Source organism: Stegostoma tigrinum, chromosome 25 (genome assembly GCF_030684315.1).
Source record: "Stegostoma tigrinum isolate sSteTig4 chromosome 25, sSteTig4.hap1, whole genome shotgun sequence".
Classification (NCBI taxonomy): domain Eukaryota; kingdom Metazoa; phylum Chordata; class Chondrichthyes; order Orectolobiformes; family Stegostomatidae; genus Stegostoma; species Stegostoma tigrinum.
In genome coordinates, this window is record NC_081378.1 from 38,110,071 (window position 1) to 38,132,827 (window position 22,757).

Here is a 22,757-nt window from a genome sequence, read left to right on the forward strand (position 1 = left end):
TTTTTTTAACCATTCTAGGCATATCCAACAGTCAAACAGATGACTTAGAAGACTTAATAGAAGTAGTACTAATTTAGTAATGCAAAATTAAATATCAAAAAAGTCAGTTGACCTGTAATTTTCATACACAGATACATCTCTTTGATAAAACATGCAACTTTAGAATGGACCCAAACAAATTCTTTTGCATTTATTGAAAAAACGTTAATTTTCCATTGACTTCAAACATTTAGACTTACGACAGCGTTCAGGGGATCTCCAGCGAACACAAACACCAGCTTTGTTACAAGCTTCTGCATACACAGCTACAGCAGTGCAGAAACCCAGATATTTTCCCTGCATATCACAGGCACAGGCTTCCTTAATGCAAGCGTCATAGTATGGTTCTGGGTTAACCTGATGAAGATGACATAACAGAGCCAGAAAATGTGAGGAAAGAAGTTTTTAAATATACTGCAATTAAAAAAAACACAGAATGCTGACTGCAATGTTTACTTTACATCCAAAAGCCTCCATTTATAAGCATTGATATTCAAGTGAGTAAAAAAAATCAACTCTTTCAAACAAGTTGAATAGATTAGTATATTCCAAGCCAATTATCCAACACCAACCTTAGCAACAAAAGCTGCTGGTTTCCCTCACAGTTTGGGCCTTCCCCACCAAAGATAAAACATCGGTGGCAGCACGTTTGGGCCTTTAAGTGGCCATTAATTGTCTTAATAAGGCAAATAGAGCACAAGCATTTCTCAGTTTCACCTTCATGCCTGGTAAGATTTCTGAACAGTCTGGAGCAGCACAGTAGGCAGTGGGAAGGCTATCTACTGAATTCTACATGCCTCTAGACTTCAAACCTACAAAATAGGGAGTGTAAAATCCAGCCCTTAGTCTTTGATTCCATTCATGGATTGTTGTGGTCAGGTAACATTGTTTGGTTCTCATCTTTTCGGAAGTACTACTAGCTCCATATGTATCCTGTTGTTATTTATATTTTAACTTCACCAGTTTAGTGCCTTATTCTTGGTTCTCTATTATTGAACAACCTTTCACATTACTCACTGATTCAGGGGTCTTATTATTTTGTTTACTCCCTTGTTTTTGGTGATAGAAATAAAATTGATCAAAAAAAGAAAATGGTAGGTAAAACTGCATTTAAAATGTATTGGAAAGATGCTTTGAATGACATTAAATCAAGAAAAAATAATTAATTCAGAGACCTAGCTGGCAATCAGATTATTAAATTGCACTGGCAAAAACTTCCCATTTCTAAGATATGTGATTTATGAAATGTATTAGAAGTTGGCTTCTGCAGAGATGACATCAGGATCTCAGTTTTTATATCTGTGATGGGAAAGCAAGGGGTGCTCCATTTTGAAAATGGTTAAATATATGCAAATGTGCTAATGTGAAAATTTTGTTTCTTCATCATTTGTTTTCACAGCTTTAAATCCAGCATTACTAATAGTCAATTAATAGTAATACATTTTCAATAAAGTTTCTTACCTTATTGTGACATTTTTTAAATGCTTCTTTTGGATCTTTAATTATGGAACATTTTCTCTGTGCCCATGGAGAACAAAATGGATTTCTCTCACATGGAAATGTCTGATCCACTGAACTAGAACAGGGCTGAATAGTTTTCCAGCTGGTTCCAAACTCAGCAGAGCTGCTCACCAAGGAGTTAAATTTGGTTGTTAGATCATCTTCAGTGACATCATTGAAATTTCCACAGAGACCACATACTTTGTTCTATTGTAAAAGTTACAAATAATCAATTGTTAAGGATTGTAAGCTGACATCTCAAAATCACACTTCAACATAAATTAATTTAGCTGCTTTGATCTGTTCAGCAGAAATATGTGCTTACAAAGGAAGACGATTTGTCTGAGAAATAATTAAATTCCTGGGAGCCTTACATTTTCATTATTCTGTGCTCAGGCTGTTCACCTCAGCTGACATAGCATCAATTGATCTCCAATCTGCTGGTCTAGATATGTAGGCAGGGAAGCAAATCAACTGAAAATGGTGTCAAGATCTTTGGGACAGGAAGCTAGCAAGTGGAGGAAAAATATTTTTGATCTCTGTAAGCAAAGTTGTTACTGGAATCCGATCATACCTCTGAGGTAATAATATACTGTTGCCTAGACATAGGTCTCTTATCTTAGTTTGCCATAATCTTGGAGAATCTTACACCATGTAGGTTGACTTACTTCTGAAAATGTACTAAAAATTTAAATGCATGTGCTTAATTATGTTGCTTCTTCAGAGCCTCACCTGACAATTTATCCCTCAAACATAATCTTGTCGTTACTGTTATTGTTTGTCCACAAGCTGGCAGAGCCACATTACATATTGGAACCTAAGTATAGGGAAGCCACGCCGTAATTATACAGTGCTCGAGTGAGGGTGCGCGGGCAGTATTTTGTGCAGTTTTGGACTCCTTATGTAAGGAAGGCTATCCTTGACTAGTGGGTGCAACAAAAATTCAGTTGATTCATTCCTGGGATGTGGAGTTGAGTTGAACGGATTTACTTTCTCCGCAGTTGGAAGGCTGACAAGAAATTGCAGTGCAAAGGATAGTAACATTCTTAGAGGGCTTTTCAGCCAGTATTTTTCTGTCTGGGGATGGTGGTCTATCATAGTTTCAACATAAGACCTCAACCTTTCAAAGATTGGATACAGAGAAATCATTTTGCTCAGAGTGCTAGAAATCTTAAGAAATCCCCATCTCTGAGGTCTGTCATTGCTGCCATACCGGGCTGAAAAGGTTTAGGGCACACTGTCCATCACAGCTTGCAATGACTTTCCTGTTCACCTGTCAGGCAACTGGGCTTTTGGGTGCCCTATTGTGGAATTGCGTGATAGGAGAGGCGGAAATGATCACCAGAGCGAGGGCCCTGTAGTGTTCATATTACTAGCCCCGTATTTAAAACTCAACTGCCCATCACTTCAGAAGATGAGGTTAAGAACCTCCCATCACACTCTTGTACTCCATTGTCATTACAGAATACAAGGAATACAATACAGAAAGCAAAGCTCACACCCGCTTCAGGGATCTGGAGTTGCTAGTGAATGATATGGTGGAATGGACAGTGGTCCTTTCTCCTGCTGACCACCTCAAGAGGTCACACCACTGGATAAAGCTGGCTTTGATCTTTATAGAGAATAGAGTGCACACCACATAGTGAGTTAAAAGGCATGCTCAGCAATGACAGAAGGCCAATGATCATCTGTGTTCAGTGTAAGTGCTATCATCTCTTCAATGTTACCTCACACTCACAAAGCCATTAGTCACTCCTAGCTCTGTCACTGCATGCACTTCTTATAAGGCTCATCAAATATGCTCTCATTATTACATACAGCATATCTGCTCAACAGCTTCCACCCATTTCAGTCTCCTAAACTACTACTCTGCTGTGCCCATTGTGTTTCCTACTTACTCACTGGGGGCACCGCACCACTTCTCCTACTCCTGCATCATCAGTAACTTCTCTTCCATCAATCAAACACTCAATTTGTCTCATTGCAGAAAAAAATGGCCAGGCTTGGACTGATGTCTCCAAAGAACCATGCCTGACCTACCTGTAATCCCCAGACAGGTTGTGCCTGAACTGCAGGACTGACGATATCCAATGCCTCAAATTGAAATCAGATAAGCCCCTTGACTAATTGTTGTAGGACTTCCTAATTGAGAGTTATTCTCCTGGACGCCACTAATGGCAGCTTACCTTTAACTTTCAGACATAGCCATTTGGTTATATTCAAGGCTAAACTCGATATATATTTAAGCACTAAGGGAATCAAGGCAAAATGGGAAAGGAAGGTGGAAATAGAGAATAGAAGGTCAGCCATGTGCATCTTGAACATTTTAGCTGGCAAGAATCAGCCAGGCAGAACATGCTATGTGCTTGAAGAAAGCATTTATTAACATTGTTGCATTGCTGAATTCTCTCCATAACAAACAAAATACGTGCATTATTTTAGGACCAAGTCAAGGGTCTAAGTCTTCAGGACTGTGAATTTGAGTCAGGCAAGTAATTAATAGAACCAAATCTTTTGTATCTAATGCAGTCCCTTTTTTTTTAGGGCTGGAAAATGCTGCAAGAGTAATTTAGGTCAGTTTACTGACTTCTGCTTGAATATTTCGGGGTTGCATGTACAGACCATGCGACACCAAGCTCTAGAACACTATCCAGTCACATAGACAGATATTCTGGCTAAGCTAAACTTTTCCAGATATATAATCTTCCTTTTGTTGATTCTCACGATAGCTGTGATGTTTTTGGTGATTGTTCCAAAGTGAATAAATTGACAAGTAACTCTTTATGTCATACTTTTTTGCATGATTACAATTTCTGTGACCATTTATCTTTCAGAAAATGTGAAGAATCAATGAGCATATGGAAAAGGGAATATTTTAACCCAGCACTACACTTACCCTCCATTTCTCATCCAGTGTTACAGAAAGTCTTGTGTGTTTGTCCCAAATCACCGTGATCCCATTTGAAAATGTGAGGATTAGATAAAGTCCAACAGTGTGAAGTGAATAGGAATCTTCTGTGCATTCTGATGTGGAATTTGAATCAGAAACTTTTACTGTCCCATCTTCCAAAGTTAGTTCTTTATCCTATGAGAGTCAAGTGGTTTAGAATACAGAATACTTGATGAACAACATTTATAAATCATCCCAATTGAAATTTGTATTTCAAGAGCCTTATTAAAGTAATAGTGAATCAATAATTGTAAATTTGAAAATATACCTGGAATATAATTCTGATATTTCTGGAACATGTCACTCCATCTTCACAGCATGCAACATTTTCAAAGAGTATTTGGAAAGTACCAGTCTTTCCTCTGCAGTGGTCCTAAAATGAAGACAACTTTCATAAACAAGTGCAAAAAAAGTATATTCTATACAATTATAAGTAGTGCAGTCAGTTCAGTAATTAGTATTGATGGATCATGTGTATTATGGTAAAATCACTCATTCAATTTCAACCATAAACTGTTGTTATGTTTATTGTACAGTGAAGATCAAATTTAATCTAATTCTGGCAGTTTTCCGTACGTATTATTTTTGGCATTGTAGAGATACCCCTGATGCCATCTTCACACAAAAAGAAGTGTCCTTAAGTATGCTCATCAGAAATTAAGAAAGCAAGCCTTTAAAATAATTACTTGAACTTAAACTGGGGTAAGCAGATGTGCCCCTTTTGGCTCCATATTAAAAAAAGTGGGTCACTGCCAGACAAAATTTGGCTCTCTCCCCAGACTCAGCAGAGCCTGTTAAATGCATTCCAACACTTCCCCGCACTGAGACTTGACTCCTTAACAACTGCCATGTTGATATTCTGGGGCCAGAATTGGTGTTTGCACCCCTCTAAAACCATACCATAGAGGCCAGCCATAATCTTGTGCCAATGTCTTGCTGCTGGCCTTGTAAAAACAAAATAGTGTGCTATATTAAAACATAATTTAAGATAACTGGCAAAAGAGTCAGAGTGGTTGAAGAGGAGAAATGTGAAATAACTCCACAGAGGTCTGTATCTCATCAGCAAGTCACTATTTATTTGTACGTGGAAAGTCCTTGACACTGATCCAGCTGCAGCAGAGCCACTTCTGAGGGAACAGAACCTCTGACACTCCTATTTATATCTATCAGCCAGGTCTCCCTGATTGGACAAGAATAACAACCCCATTCAAGGAACTCATATTCCTAAAGGTCCATCTGGCTGAACTCATTATAATCACCATGAAATGCATTGTCTGAAAGACCGACGGAAGAAAATTTGAAAGTATCTTTCAAAAAGGATTTGGATCCATCTTTTGGAGAGGAAATACTTGTAGAGTTAAGGAGAAGGCGCAGAGGAAGTGGAATAATTGCACTAGTTTGTTCTGATGTCTATTACAGCACCAAAATCTGAACAATTCATTCTATATCTTAGGTATGATATATGCATGGGATTAAAACCCATTCATTTGCTTCTTGCTCACAAATTCTAAAAGGCTGCAAATATATACAGAAGTCACACCTCATCCATGAGTGTGTTCACCATTCAATTTCATGATAATCATTAAAATAACTACTCCAATAAAGGTGTCCATGCCAAAATAAGCATTCCCTATGGACTATAGGAACCCGTCATTGGGCCTATTTCATGGTCCTGGGCCTGGACATTTTGGGCAGCTCAATTTACAGGAAATTAACCAGTTAATTAATACTTTGCGTCTACGCTCATCAAGTTTTTAAGAGTGAACAGGGACAACACGATTGGGTTCGGCAATCCACACTTTGTGGACAAGGAGAACACAACTGACAGCCAGATAGAAGCAGAAGCAAGGAGATACTGCAGCTACCATTGTAGACAGTAAAACAAATAGAAAATAAGATACATATGGCCATCAGAAACATCCTATTCACTGCTTCATTACCCAATTGGATGGGTTATGATAACCTTTACCTTTGCTGCCAGCTTTTCAACAAATTTAAATGTACAGTGGCTCAGCCATCCCATTATGAACTCACCAACTCTCACCTTCAAGAAGCAGAGACAGTGGGGATTGTGGTGTGAAAATACACTGCATGCAAAAATTTCAATGTGTCCAAAAATAGGGGATAATTAGCCCTTTTCTATATCTTTATGGGCTAGTAATGTTGTCATGCAGGTGACCACTGTGCATGGAAACTGGCAGCAGGATAAAGTGTCTGGCGATGTAAGGCACCATGAAGTCGATATGAGGTGTAATGTTACAAATTTCCAAATCACAAACATCCTCCTGCCATCTCAAAAACTGCCAGTGCAGAACTGGGAAAATTCAGACTGCTTTGTAGATCTTTATGTATGATTGGTTGACAGCATGGCTTTTATTTTTGTGTCTACACCTTATAATTATGAAGTAGTGTTTTTGAATATTCGGAAACGTGTAGTATCAGTTTAAACTCTTAACTTATACCTGACCAAATAAATGCAAAATTTTGATTCACAGGAAGACAAGGATCAAGCCATTGTTATTTACCTGAACAAATGTATATTCACAATTCCCCTCGAAAGTGTAACTTTTCTCATCAAATGTTGTAAAATGACCTTCACCATAAACCTGACAGGTCTTTGAACATCGTTTTTCAGTACATTTCCACACTCCACCCCGGCACGTGCTACAAAGTAAAGAGTAGATATAGTGTGTTTTAGAATTTGAAGCTGCTTTTAATATAGTAAATTCAGAAATTTTGTCGTTGCTTCAATCTTACCATTTGTTGCAATCCTTCTTGATCACTTTTCCCTCACTAAAGCTCTCTCCTTCAAACAAACAAGGGCATTTTTCATGTAAAACACAATTTCCACTGTCATCTTCAGCTTTACCTTCAGGACAGATGCAACCAGGAATGCATTGATCTGGCTGTCATTAAAGAAAAGACCTTCAGTGATTAGAGTCAGAACCATATAGAGTCAAAGAGACATACAGCACAGAAACAGACTCTTCAGACCAACTCATCCACATGGACCAAATATCCTATATAAATCTAGACTCATTTTCCATCATTTGGACCATATCCCTCAAAACCCTTCCTATTCATGTACCCATCCAGATGCCTTTCAAATGTTGTAATTGTACCCACCTCAACCACTTCCTTTGGCAGCTCATTCCAAACACTCACCACCCTCTGCATTAAAAAGTTACCCCTTAGATCCCTTTTATATTTACCCCTGTCATCTTAAACCTACACACTCTAGTTTTGGACTCCCCTACCCTGGGAAAAAGACCTTGGCTGTTCATCTTATCCATGTCCATCATGATTGTATAAAACTTTATAAAGTCACCCCTCAGCCTCCAACAGTCAGGGAAAATAGCCCCAGCCTATTCAGACTCTCCCTATAGCTCAAACACGCCAATCCTGGCAACATTCTCATAAATCTTTCTGAACCCTTTCTAGTTTCACAACATCCTTCCTATAGGAGGGAGACCAGAAATGCAGGCAATACTCCAAAAGTGGCCGAACAAATGCCCTGTCCAACCACAGCATGATCTCCCACCTCCTATACTCAATGTACTGTCCAGCCGCAGCATGATCTCCCACCTCCTATACTCAATGTACTGTCCAGCCACAGCATGATCTCCCACCTCCTATACTCAATGTACTGTCCAGCCACAGCATGATCTCCCACCTTCTATACTCAATGTACTGTCCAGCTACAGCATGATCTCCCACCTCCTATACTCAATGTACTGGCCAATAATGGCAAGCATACCAAACACTTTCGTCACTATCCTATCTACCTGTAACTCCACTGTTTATTACAATTGATCTCAAATAATATGAAGTTTCATTTGATATTTATTCATGTACTCATTATATAAATATGTTCATTGGTATTGCCAATCTCAGGCTATACATACTTTTGAATAATTAAATAACTTAGACAAGAATAACTTTGTATGGATTTCTCTCTCCCACTCATTCAAGTACACACAGGCACAATTTATTATCTAATAAACAGAAGAAATTACAGAAAAAAGACATTTCATCAAAATTAGAACAATTTGCTGGAATACAAAAGTAAAAGGAAGAAGATTTTGATTCTAAATTAATAGAGTGTACTAATTGGTTGACAAAGTGGTCCCTGATTGGCAAAAACACTGCCTTGGAGAATGCCATGGATAGCTGACTGTTAACTGCCAAACTTTATTTAAATATAAGCAGGGCAAGTTTATTGGTAAAGCCATAACTCCGAAGATTAAATGAGAGAATGGCTGTCACCTGATCTCTTCAGTTATCATGGGTGCAGTATGTTTGTATATTATTTCTGTCTGCGAAGAACATAGCTCTGTGTATTAAATAAATGCAATGACCAGTATGTACATTGTGAGTCCTATAATGTCCACACTCTGAGTCTGACAGAAAATCTTAAATTGGTTGTCATCATTTATATGACTCACTTAGGATTATTTAACAAATGCTGTCCAATCACAGTATCACAAGTGTGGCACTCTTCTTTCTGATTAAATTTCACTTTTCATCCTATCTCTCTTGATTCTTTTGTTGTCTAAAGGTGCATTGGTCTCAGCCTAGAATATACTGGATATCTGCAGTCCCCTGTGGTTCAGAATTCCCAGGATTCATAATATTCTGAATGAAGAGACTTCTCCTCATCTATGTGAATGGCCAGCTCCTTGTCATGACACTATGACCCTTCTCCTAGATTCTCAGAGCATCTAACCTGTCAAGATCTCTAAGAATGTTACACACTTCAATGAGATCACCTCTCATTCTTCTAAACTCCAGACAACATAGACCCATTATGTACAATCTTTGCGAAAAGAACAATATATTTTATTCCAGGAATCAATCTAGTGAGCCTTCATTGCACTCTTTCTAGGAAGTTATTTATTTCCTTACGTAAGAAGATCAAAACAATAGAGTAACCCAGGCATGCTCTCTTAAAATTTAGGTCCTGACAATTAGGACCAACATACCACATAGTTTCCTAACTACATGTTTTACCTGCCTATTGGCTCTATGTGAGTTCGCAAAATTATAAAGCCTTCTACAGGTCAACATTTAATAAATATATCATTTTTAAAAATTGTCTGCCTCTCTATTCTGCTTTCCAAAGAGTATCATTTTATATTTTCTCACTTTATACGTCATCTGCTTTCTTCTTTCCCAATCACATAACACGACTTTTGTTTTGCAACTTCTTTCTGTTCTGTTCACAACTTACCTTTTTGCCCACGTTTGTATCATTAGCAAACTTATATATATATATACACTAAGTCCCTGATTTAGATCTTTGCTTCTGACTGCAAATAGCTGAGGCCCAAGCACCAAACCTTATGGCACTCCACTAGCTACACCTAAACCAAAAAAAGAAGTGTTTATCATTTCTGCTACAAATTCTTGTTCCATGTTCAATGTATGACTGCAATTTCATACATTCTCCTTATCTTGTATGACAATATTATGTATGGCAACTCCTGAAAAATTAAATAAATTCCACACCCCAACATTAAAAAAAATCTTAAACAGATTGGTAAAACATAGTTTCCACTTTCATAACGACATACCAACTATTCCTAAGATTTGATATCAGTGCTCAGTATTATTTTAATTCTGTTCCCAAAAACCAGAAAATGCAAAAGTGCATGAATAAATCTGATAAACTATTATTAAACTTTGCAATGGAATGAAAACTTTTTTTATCTTTATCATCAGATAAAATATCCTTTCGATTGTTTGGAAAGGCTTATTCGATTATATTTTGTGTTCACCTTTACATTATGTCCCCTCATTCAATGGTGTTATGTACAATTCTCACAAGTTTAGATATTTGGATATCACTTACACATGGTAAATTCAAGTTGCTGCATTTCTTCCCACAATGTTTCCGATTTAAGTTTTCAGCTCCTGAACAATTAAAATATCTCTTTTCCCCATGACACCCTATTGGACGAAATAAATGAAGAACATTGTTTCATTCAAGTTCCAATTCACATTTCAGATGCAGACAACTTTAAAAGATACAAATAACTTACCTGGGGTCTGTGTTGTGTGGTGACCCTGAGAACATGTAATACGTCCATCTATGCAATAGCTGAAAAAAAAGTTAAGAAACCCTTTTCATATATTCAATGTTACAACTTCCATCAGACTGTGACAATTATGCTTACCAATTATCAACACTTTCTCCAGATTCAATATACATGCCCCTGTAGTAACATGAGCATTTTTCTCGATCAACACAAAGTCCACTTTCATCCATGTACTTTCCTGCAGGACAGCCACATCCATAAACTGGAACATCCTTAACACTACAGGTGAAGTCAGGTTTTTCCAGTAATCTGCAAGTCCGGTTACAGGTTGTCATATTGTTGTCAAAAACCTGATTCTTCTCACAAGCTGTATCTAGAAACGAAAACCGCTAACATCAGATTATAGTTAAACAGTGGTAAAAACTAAAGAAATTTCATAAGTCCTGAGTAAATGACCCATCTGGGTCTCCTTCTAAGGTCCCTTCCATTGTAGCTGCCAGCCATCAAGCAACTTAATTTAGTTCCTTATGATAAGTAGAAATGACTTAGCACACTGGCTACAATAAAGATTATGGGCCCCAACGCCCAGTTGCAGTATAAACGAATTTTGCACTGGAACGAACTGAGTTGTATCACACCGCCATCTACTGGAAAATCTGCAAAGCTGCGCAGGTTTTCTTATAAACTGGTCAAGTGTTCCAGCACTGTATCCAATTTGTTAGTTCCTACCTTTGCTATCCATCAACCTACATAAGACCTTTTACACTGATATCTTCACAATTACACTACCAAAGAATGTGATTAGCAATATTTTATTGAAAACAAATCTCCAATGGTTTCTCAAGTTTCTAATGGAATAACTTCCTAAAATGCACTCATACAGAATCACAAAAGCAAAATTTGCAGATTTTGGATCTCAGCATCATTCTACAGCAGCATGAGCCTGCTATCCAGTCATAAATAAACTTAATGAATGAAACACTTATAAATATTTGGAGCTTGTGTAAACAGCTTTCCGAGTGACTGATTCTGCCAACAGTAAATTGTGTGGAAATTTTACAGAAGGTAGAAATCTCAACTTACTGCAAATACTTCCAGTCCATTCATTCAATATGACCCCTCTTTCAGCACATGCATGAACATATGCACCGAGTGCAGCACAAATGCAGTGATCAATATTCTGACAAGTGCAGATGGAATCCTTACACATCTTTAAAGAAAGCACAATTAAAGTCATATTTTCTAAGTCTTTTTGGTAATAATACATATTTTACAAATCTAGAGGTGACAATGTCAGAGCACATTAGAAGTCAAAAACTCATATTTGCTTTAAAAAGGCAACTGAATGACAGAGTTCACTGATTTTTTGCCCACACTGCAGGCAAAGAAGCTCCCTTGAATGTGAAGCCTCAGCTCAATATTCCAGGACAGCTATTGGGCATCAAACCGGCAAACTTGTCAAATTATAGGAACAAAAACAAAGTTGCTGGACAAGCTCAGCAGGTCTGGTGAAATCTGCGAAGGAAAAAACAGAGCTAATGTTTTGGGTCTGCTAAGCCTTCTTCAGAATATTTTTATCTGTGAAACTATACCACTGGATCAGGCTGAGGTGACTTAGGTGAGCTGTCATGTTTGTGCAGTTTATGGTCCCAGGACAGCAGCATGTTTTGTAAGCATCCCTGTTACTCAGGGTCCCACAAACATCGTAACACCTAGTGGAGACTGTAATAAGTTTTGAATTGAAATGGTATTCTGCATCTAATTTTTATCATTGAGCCCAAAATATACCTTGAAAGGAAGCAAATGCTTCAAACAAATTGGTAAATGAGACACCTAGTGGATGGTCCTTTCATTCTCAGTTATTTTCAAGATTTTCTGATGACTTTCATTCTTCTCAACCAATACTTCCTGTAGTGGATTAGCAAGTGACTATTTTTTATGAGTAGCATGGTGATGCAACAAATAAAGCAGGCCTAATTATATTGTAATACATTCATTAAAAAATTGACTGATTTATTTTAAATTTCTTGCATTGTTGGGAATTTTACAACAACTGCTACATTACTGGAGGGAAATAATTGTAAAACAATACCTTCAGTTTTTAAATCCTAAGTTACCTATCCTTTTAGCTTTCCCAATATGAGTTACATGAGTACTTGAGCCATTGTTTTGACATATTTTCTGCAACAAAAAAGAGGTGTCCAGCGGAATATTTTATTCCTCATCTTCGCATGCCTTACTTTATTAAATAACAGGTTCATTGAGTGTATTGTGCTTCCTTCACTAATCAACTATTTTATTAACTTAATTCTTAACAATCATCCCAAGAAGAATTCTGGACCTTTGTATCACTGGATGACTCAGTAGCAGTCTTATAATATATTAAATTAATTTACAAAAGGATTTTTGTCCCTTTTTGCATTTTACATATTTTACTGCAACTGATTTATCACTGAATTATCAGATGTGGTTATCTTCAGTCTAATTTATGCACCTATTAACTGTACTGGTGGATGTTAATTATAAACTATGCAACTTCATTTCACAATGTTTCTTGAAAATTTATGTATACTTGAAGAATATTCACACTTACATCATAGTATTCGATGTAATCCACTTCAGAATGGCATCGGCCAAAAGCCCCTTTTTGGTTTATCAGCTCAGCACAATGCTCTTTTGCATAGTTATCTGCAACATGATATAAAGATGTGATTGTTTATATTTTTGTATGGATTGCATGAATTTAGACAATTTCAGCAACTGAATAATACAGAAATAGTGAAAGTGAATCAAGACTCAATCAATACTGTGTGAGAAGATCAATTAATGTCATGACCTGTGGATTGAAAATTCCCCTTCTGACTATTTCTCCAAAGGAACAGTCATGGTAGATTTAGAGTGGGTTGCTTTCGCATATGTATTTTGTGAGAAACCAGTTTCAATTCAAAATAATACAAAATAGACTTAAAAGTCAAACACAATTGAAAAATTCAGTCATCCAGTTTCAGTACAATTGTGGGATGACTATCTCTGAACGTTTGTTGTGCAAAAGCTGTTATACTATTAAGAACATTAAAGGAGAAGCCTTAGGCTCACTCTACACCTATACCAGTATGTTTAAGGTGGCACATCTGCTGCCTGGAGCAATAAGACTTAAGCTCTATCCATCTGCTTTATCATCTGCGCACCTACAAAGCCCTCATTGAATACAGCATAATAAAGTTTTAATGACACCATCATAGTAGGATGGACATCTATTAACAACAAGTCAAAATACAGAAGGGAGATAGAGGGCTTGGTGATGGGGTGCAACGAGAACAACCTGTCTCTCAGCATCTGCAAAACTAAAGAACTGATCATTAACTTCCAAAAGAAAGGAGGAGAACACGCCTCCATCTACATAATGGAACAGAGGTTGAGAGAATGAAAAGCATCAAGTTCCTTGGGGCAACAATAACTGACCACCTGTTCAGAGATTTCCTACATAGATACAATGGTCAAAAAGGGTCAAGAAGGCATAACAATGCCTCTTCTTCCTCAGGCAGCTCAAGAAATTTGGCATATACATAAGGGCCTCCAACAACTTCTACATATGCATAATTGAAAGCATTCTGTCCAGGTGCATAACAGTCAGTTATGGCAACTGCTCTGCCCAGGACCGTACAAAATTATAGAAGGTGGTATGCACAGTCCAAATCATCAAGGAAGCCAACCTTCCATCTATGGACTCCGTTACATGGCTCGCTGCTGCGGAAAGGCCGCCAACATCATCAAAGACCCATTGCACCCCGGTAATGATCTCCTACAATCTCTTCTTTGAGGCAGAAGATACAGAAGCCGGAGCACACTCACCAGCAGATTCAGGAACATCTTCTTCCAGCTGTAACCTTAAATAATGCTGATCTTGCTGTTGTTGATCTCGCATAGCATAAGCCCTGTGCAATGTAACTTGTTGAGCATCTTTCTAAGTCTTTTTGATCTGTATATCCTTGCCTACAATGGTTTGTCTGTACTTCTCATAAACAAAGCTTTTCACTGTACTTTGGTACACGTGACAATAAATCAATCAATCAATATATCTATAGTCTCCGATTGCTGTGATAATACTTCACATCTCCCTTCAGCTAAACTAACTAGCTAAGTCTGACATCAAAGCATTTTGAGCCATTTTACCTCTGTCTACATGGTTTTCCAGAAAGATTGTTTTCAGGCTTTAGAATGTTCTGAGCATTGTTAGCATAATTATGCACAGCATCAGGCACAACTGCAAACATGTCCAGAGGGTGAGAATGCACAGTTGGAATTTAAAAATTCAGGCTGGTAAAATTGAGAATATGAAACTCCTTGCAGACATGAGAATGACTCAGAAAGACTTTAAACCCACTTGTACCATTTTGTCAAGTCTAAAAAGGGCAAAGAACAATGATATGTAGTAAAGCAGAAGTTTAGAAAAATGCAAGGTGCATGTGAATAGATATGCACGATTGGACCTGCTCAGCACTTGGCTTTCTGCTTGAAGTGGACGTGATCTTGCATAAGATGATTATGAGGAGTTATATTACTGTCGGTACTATTCTGCTGCATCATCTCAATACGTCACAAGTATATCACATATCAAGTTAAAATTAACTCTTGTTATTGGATGAGCCTTCCTTGGCCCAATATTAACCAAAAACGCAGACGCAGCAGTGCTGAACAGCCTTTGTCAGGTTCTCCAATAGCCAGCGAAGATAACTGCCACCACGACAGGGTGAAAAGTATTGTGCTTCTGAGAAAACATTGATCAGACACTGACTTATTTTTGTGGTGCCAGAAGCAATTGGCCCAGTTTCCCTTCATTCCAACCAAGGGACCTAAAACACACTTATGCACTGCATTATCTGCCTGGTACAAATTAGTCTGCCTTTGTTCCACATACGTCATACACTGAAATTCCTACTGAGCACTGCATAGATGTCATTCATGGGGCAAGGGGAGGTGTGTCTAAAGCCCTCAACCTGTTCTTTTTATTTATTTCTAATTATAGACCAAAACTGTAAAAATAATGTTATCTTAAAAGCAAAGATCGGGAAAGGAACTGCTGAACTTTTGAGAGCAAGTTGCTGGAACCAATTGAGAGTTGCTCTTACACAGGTGCTTTTATAAATAGTTCGAGAGGAGAGAGAGGATGGCATGGAGTGAGGGTGGGTGGAGAGTACGATTCAGCCAAAAAAGGCTGTTTATTGGTGCTTCCTACAACTGAATCCCATAGATCCCATGCCAGTAGAATAATCCAGATAAACAGAACAATGTTAGTTTGATAGACCATGGCATGAGACATTAATGTTATGGTCTGAAGAATGTCTAGTCTGAAACAAAAAGTATTACCTTTTTCTGAACTAATGCAAGTAGGTTCTTCTGATTCTGGAGGATTACACTTAGCACCAGAAATGATCCATGAATGAGCAAAATTGACAAGTGATTGTTCCACTATATTCTGTGTAGTCAGGAAGTCATCACCAGCATAGCCATTAAAGTTGCCACATAAGCCTGGAAAATAAACAATTGCAAAATGTCTCAAAAATGGCATGATCTGATTTGGTTGAACAGAGGTTTTAAACTGAATCATATCAACTAGTCCAAGTTCTGTTTCTCCAAATAGCCTTATTGCTTGCTCCTCTGACAAGGTTAATAAATTAATAAATATTATATGTCATTAGAGATAATGGGAACTACAGATGCTGGAGAATCCGAGCTAACAAAGTGTGGAGCTGGATGAACACAGCAGGTCAAGCAGCATCTCAGGAGCACAAAAGCTGACATTTCGGGCCTAGACCCTGATGAAACATCTAGGCCCGAAATGTCAGCTTTTGTGCCCCTAAGATGCTGCGTGGCCTGTTGTGTTCATCCAGCTCCACACTTTATTATATGCCATCAGTCAGGTAAGGAAATTTGGCAGCTTCATCAACATGGACACTTCACACGTTTGGGAGATGAGTGCCTTCACAATTTACATCCTCGATCCAACTGGCTGCTCGTGAAGACTCTGCAATTGGCATTCTGCTTTACCTTCACCACCTGTACTCACTAAATAATTACTTAGTCATACCTTTCACAGTTCCTTTGTGGGTTTCCTGCAGTGAAATGTACAACTGCATGGTGGGAGATATCTGCACTTGCATTGTTAGCCCAAATGATGTTGAAAATTGAATGAATTGTGAAGATTTCTGAAAAATTATTATTTCGCCTGCGAAAGAAAAGAAATCTAGTTTAATTAAAGACTATACAATTTCAGTATTATGTTTAAACATTTGATTTTCTTCAATTTTTAGTTTACCCTGTTCTAGAGGAAGTTTAATTTCATCTCCACCAGAGTAAATATCACCATTACTGTTGAATTCATATCTGACCTATAATCAAAAAACAAATTAAGTTAGTAGTATCATTTAAATAGGGTCATAGAGTTACACAGCATGGAAAAAGAGCATTCTTGGTCCAAGTCGTTGGTCTGACCAGATATCCCAAACTGACCTGGTCGCATTTGCCAGCATTTGATCCATATCCCTCTAAACCCTTCCTATTCGTATACCCATTTAGAAGCCTTTTAAATGTTGTAATTGTACCTGCCCTCACCACACATGAGTAAAAACAGTTGGAAGAATAGAACAGGCAAGCAAATAATATGTTTAATTTGACAACTTTTTCCTAAATGTAATAGTTATACAAAGGATAGTTATAATTGTCAACAAAGAATGATCTTTGAAAATATAGGGTTATCAACTGATCAATTCTCCTATTAAAGTGCTTGTATATGTGGCCATAAAACAGTCCTCTAAGAAAAACAGCATATGTACACTATTGTAAACCTTAAAGGAAGAATGCATTAAAAAGCTGTCCGGACATGATGACACTTTAAAGCATCATTAGATTCCCTTCCAGAAAATTATAACCAAATAATGTTGTTTTTTACTTCCCCTTCCCCATCTCCATAAAACATGATAAACCCTGATATTCATAAATATTGTATATCTGATATTTTAACTTAAAATGTCATTCACAGTAAATAAAACATAGCACTAAAAGTAATCACATATGCTTACCTTAGACTGCAAATATGAAACACGCCGTAAACATATCTGTTCAACTGCTTTTTGACATATATGCATCTCAATAGTTACTGACCAGACATCTCCCTGTGGGAGTTTAAAAACAAGAACTTCAAAATCCAGCCAAACAGGAAAAGACTTTGTAGATATATCCTATCGCAAATATGACAAAATAGCTCACGTACAAAAACTGCATAGTATGTGCAATCTCCTCTCAAATTATAATATTTCCTATCGAATGTTGTGATGTGTGTTCCTTCCACTTTACACCTGCTGGGACAGCTATGATGAGAGCAGTCCCATAGTCCACCATTGCAGACACTAAATAAGGAGGGAGATAAATAATATCAGCGAAGTATTTGACAGTTGATGAATGTATAAGACTGAGCTAAATTACTATATAAGCTAAATTAGGAGCCATTACCATGTCTGGCAGGATGTATTCCTTCTGTCTCCACTATCATATATCATTCCACTATATACACATGGACAAGTTGAGCTGTTGATGCATTTGTTGGTGCCTCTTATATCATCAAGAACCGTACCTGAAATAGAAGAAAAATATAAATGCCCTGGATCTCAACTAATGCAAAGTTTTCATTTTAAACCATAATGTCAAAAACCTTGATGTGATGAAGGCTCTTAATAAGAACTGGATTCTTGGTGCTGTGTCAAGGCTCGCATTTTTAAATTGGTTTGGCAAAAGATAGCTCTCGAAGGTAATTCAGTAATTGCCTGGGATGGTAATAAGCCATTGACTTGGTAACGTAGCGAGGAATTTCCCCAGATTTTTCCTAAACTAGCAAGAGGTCACATCTTTCAAGTGATTTGGACATTGTTGGCTGGGCCAGTATTTATTCCTCATCTCTAATTGCTCATTAACGAGTGGTTATGAGCTGTTTTCTTGAACTTGGCGAGAGTTCTTGTGTCATTCATTAGAAGGGTGAAGGTACACCCATACTGCTGTCCAGGCTGGGTGAAGTGTATGTGTGTATGCGTGTGAGTGCGCTTGCGTGTGCGTGTGTGTTGACAGACTCAATTGGCCAGATGGTGTAACATTTTCCTTTTAATTTCAGATCTTTTGGCAAGAAAAAAAATCCACGTAATCAACATCATGCCTCAAGAAACTTTTCAATCATTAGTGTTTAGAAAGCTATCATGAATAAATTTAAAGTTGGGCAATCAGCTAATCACGTAGCAATTAACTATGGAGACAAACATTTCTGTAATGGCTGGGGACAACAGTAATGCTTTTAAATGCGGTGCAACCGAATGCATTTTACCCTTAGGATGGTAACATTCACAAGCCGTACTATGGCTCACAAATTAATTAATTTATAATGAGGCAGCTAAAAGTTTATCAAACTGATTGTCTCTGGTTAAACATACAGACTATATCTGAGCAATGATGCACTGATAATGCAAGAATAGGGCTATCCTAAGACAAACAGGAAAATACGTATTTAGCCTCTGAAAAGAAAAAAATACAGGGATGTGGAGAAAGGGAGGGGATAGACATTATGCAAATTGATCTTCCAGAGAACCAGCATGGATGTAACAGGCCAAATGGTCTAGTTCTCTGCTATAACTAATCTAGGATTGTATGATTCCTTGCTAGAATGGGCAAATATTTCAAATCCATTACTTTGATTGATAGAACAATGTTATATTGGAGTTTTATCTTCTTGTAAAATGCCATTCCCCAGTTTGGACATGAAGATTTAATGATGTCATTGGCTATCATCTTTGATCACTAAATGACTTAAATGAGCATTTCAAATAATTCACAATATGGCATAGCAGATACACAAGTGGTGTACAAGGGGTCATTCTTGTGCGCATTTGCACTTTAAACTACTAAATAACAAAAATGAAAGTATTCATATAAATAAACCCATGAGAAACCCAGGGTTTAACTATTAAATTCTCAAGCACCCTTAAATCCCCACCCCCATCCTCCAGCAAAGATGTGCTTTGTCCTTAATCTTTGTAAAGTTTCGGTCTTCAACCTAGCCACCATTTTAAGCAAAGTTTTGGCCTCATCACTTTGCAACCATACATATAGCATCAGTACAACAATGACCACACCTTAACAGATAAAAGTTTTATTTCAAACCCTTCCCTACACTTCACAAACTCTAGGCACCACAGATCACCTCCAATGATCGAGATGTTAGTCCACCATCTTCTCACTCCTGGCCATGCACAATCACCCTTAAATCCCCAATACCTCCTTTTCCCCCCCTACTGGTTACCGCTACCTCAATGTCTTTTGAATTTACACTGATTCCCTCTCTTACTGCATTTCCTGGCCATAGAATTTCTTACTTTATTCGTTCCATTTCTTCATAATAACTGAATGACACAAGCCTCTTTCCTTTATTCCTGCAGCATTCTCTCCTTGGTCTCCTTTCCCTCTGCTGGCAAGTCACATATCCCACTGCCTCAAATCAGTATTCAAAACATTTAGATGCATCTCAACTGTAAATGTCAATACAATATCACAGGAGGCTGGCATAATCCATATAATATTATCTAAATGAATCTGTCTGTATTTTATAAAATATGGGTTACCTGGTGGGCATTCACAGGTGGTTACACAAACGTCTTTTTTCAGTTGAGGCTTTGGATTAGTACATGTTGGAGTAATGTCTGAACCACATTCCCTGTAAATCTGATTCTCAGGACAAACAGGCTGTTCTGGAAAAGAGAAGGTATGCATTTCACATTCAATATTACATTGAGTAATGATGCTTAAATATCATCAGAGGGAAGCAGAGTTAAGATTTCATGTCAAAGACCTGCAGCAAGATTAGCAGAATTGAGACTCCCAACAGCTAGAGAAACTAAAACAATTCTCTAACAAAGTTTTGAACAACCGACGAGAATCTTGCTAATCAGCAATTAGAGGCTATTGGCTTCAATTTGCATGCTATGAGTACTTAGTCTAGCCTCATTGATGTGCAGTTTCATATTTTTCTTCATGCTGGAGAGAAACTAGATGGTGGCAATGTTCCAACAAGGAGGTCAGAGAGAGTGCCTAAGCACGTGAGCATACAGCATACTCCTCTGGCCAACCAACTTAAACAAAACTAATTTACATCTCAGGGCATGCTGTATGGGCAGTGACTGTCCCAGCACTGTATGCACAGATATTGGCAATGAACACATACCATAAGGTACAGTGGGGGGTGAGGAGCCATAAGCAGCTTTGACAGGGGCAGTGGAGCCTAATGGTTGGCCTGTCTAAACTGTAGGACTAAGACTTGGCGTAAAGATAATCAACTCATAATCAAGAGGGATTGTAAAGGTGAACTCGTGAAATGATGCCATATCTCAGAGATCGCTGCGAGAATATGTGGAAACTCAATAATTATGGGCCAATAGGAAGTGCAAGGAACAAGGAAATTTTAGGAGTTTATGGGTGGGGGAATGGGAGCAGCACTTGATGATGAGGCTGTATCTATGACTCACCCTACTGTGAGAAAACCGTGTTGTCTTCTATAATTCATGCAAGATATAAATTCACAATGAAAACAGCAACTGGCTGTAACCACACCCAGGGATTGAGGAGAAAGTCTTTTTCAAACTCTGAGTATGTGGGCTCTACTTGTGACTGAACCTTTCAAGGGGTAATTGCATTAATCTGTCACTTTCACAGTAAAGTTGATCATGTGAAATTTTAGCAGTATCAAACTGTGAGATAAAAATCCTGGGCACAAGCAATCTTTGCAGGTTGAAGATTATCATCTCTGTGAAGCAGAATTTATCATAGGCAACCTTAAAAGTGGTACCCATGGGCTACTATTCACCCAGAAAATCCAGGATTTCAGTGGTTTCAAATGAACACAGAGCTAATTTCATTTCACCTTGAACAATAAGTATTCTTAAGGTGTTTGGGGGTGGGTGGGACAAGGCATTGATTATCATATAACACTTACAATCCCCTACTTTATTTGTACACAGGGCTTATGCAACATTCTTTGAATAAGGAGTCTCTGTGTGTAGGTCAATGTAGAGGCAATCCATGGCCCTCCTTTTTGGAAACCTTGGCGGCCCACTGTATAGAAGATAATGGTGAACTGTCATTCATCTGTGGCTGTTCACATAAATGAGGACCAGTCCTATTTCTGATATTTCCCCATACAGGTTCATTGAAACTGTCATGACTGCATCCAGCTACCGCTTGATTATCATTTCATTGGACTCGGTGTAGGAAGATGCAGAAAACGGGTAGGAATCAGATGTATTAACAAGCCCAGGACTAGGAGCAACCTCCAGCAGCTGCCGAAAAGCCATGATATTTTAGAAGTAGCAGTTGGCAGTCCCCTCCTGATGTGATGGAGATACAGGAGGTCCAGAGACTATCATCCTCAAAGCCATTTCTTCTGGATGACTGAGGGGCTGTGCCACATCAGAGTGACAATGTCCCAGGACACTGGCACTGAACTATGCCATCTGCTGGAGTGAAATCTGTGGCCTGAAGGCGTGGTAGATAATCTGTCCCAGTGACCATCAAGGGGATCCATTTGTGCAGGATCTCTTCATCCTCAACTCACAACTGTGTCAAAGCTGTTACTGATGCAATGTGTGCCAGATCACACCACTATATCTCATTTGCCCATAACAAGGTAAGTGATGCAGCTTGGGAACTCAACTTTGACAACATTTCTGGTTTCCCCATACTGTAATTACATCACATTGAGAGGGCAATACAGTAATGCAGCTGAGTTCATCAATAGAAAATCATTTTATTCCATCAATGTGAAAGTCACTTGTGATCACCAGTACCACATCTTAAAAGCCTGCACCAGGTCCTGTCATACAGAACCATCCTTGACGAATCCCAAGTTCCTGCTCTACTCCAAGGGCTTAGGCAGGAAAGAGCTGCCCTCAGCAACCAGGTCTGAAGACCCTGTTACACAACACACTGGCTGAGGTCAAGTGTAGATATAATTCTTCAAGTAGGGCCATCACAGAGAAGATGATAGCCCTGCTGTTGATGATGTTCCACTTCTTAGATCTGCCTGCAGGGATGTTGGAGTACAGTCCAGGTAGTGAATGCTGCATTATCTCAGTATGCTGTGCTCCACTGAAAAGCTTGGAAAACAGGAGTGGTCTTTGAAAAAGAATGACAAAGACACT

General features: G+C 38.2%; 1 protein-coding gene across 1 annotated transcript in view; it reads right to left on the reverse strand.

Moving 5' to 3' along the window:
* Positions 1-22,757, reverse strand: part of LOC125463427 (mucin-2-like) — a 92,061-nt gene that overhangs the window by 49,620 nt on the left and 19,684 nt on the right. Inside the window, exons 9-26 of the mRNA XM_048554688.2 lie at positions 20,187-20,312; positions 18,037-18,157; positions 17,798-17,933; positions 17,607-17,699; positions 16,844-16,916; positions 16,616-16,753; positions 15,895-16,056; positions 13,121-13,215; positions 11,611-11,737; positions 10,666-10,900; positions 10,531-10,589; positions 10,341-10,438; positions 7,247-7,395; positions 7,015-7,153; positions 4,758-4,862; positions 4,436-4,624; positions 1,501-1,746; positions 240-396 (exon numbers count right to left, since the gene is read on the reverse strand). Coding sequence (XP_048410645.2) covers positions 240-396; positions 1,501-1,746; positions 4,436-4,624; positions 4,758-4,862; positions 7,015-7,153; positions 7,247-7,395; positions 10,341-10,438; positions 10,531-10,589; positions 10,666-10,900; positions 11,611-11,737; positions 13,121-13,215; positions 15,895-16,056; positions 16,616-16,753; positions 16,844-16,916; positions 17,607-17,699; positions 17,798-17,933; positions 18,037-18,157; positions 20,187-20,312 — 2,448 coding nt within the window. The remainder of the gene's footprint in view (positions 1-239; positions 397-1,500; positions 1,747-4,435; positions 4,625-4,757; positions 4,863-7,014; positions 7,154-7,246; positions 7,396-10,340; positions 10,439-10,530; positions 10,590-10,665; positions 10,901-11,610; positions 11,738-13,120; positions 13,216-15,894; positions 16,057-16,615; positions 16,754-16,843; positions 16,917-17,606; positions 17,700-17,797; positions 17,934-18,036; positions 18,158-20,186; positions 20,313-22,757) is intronic.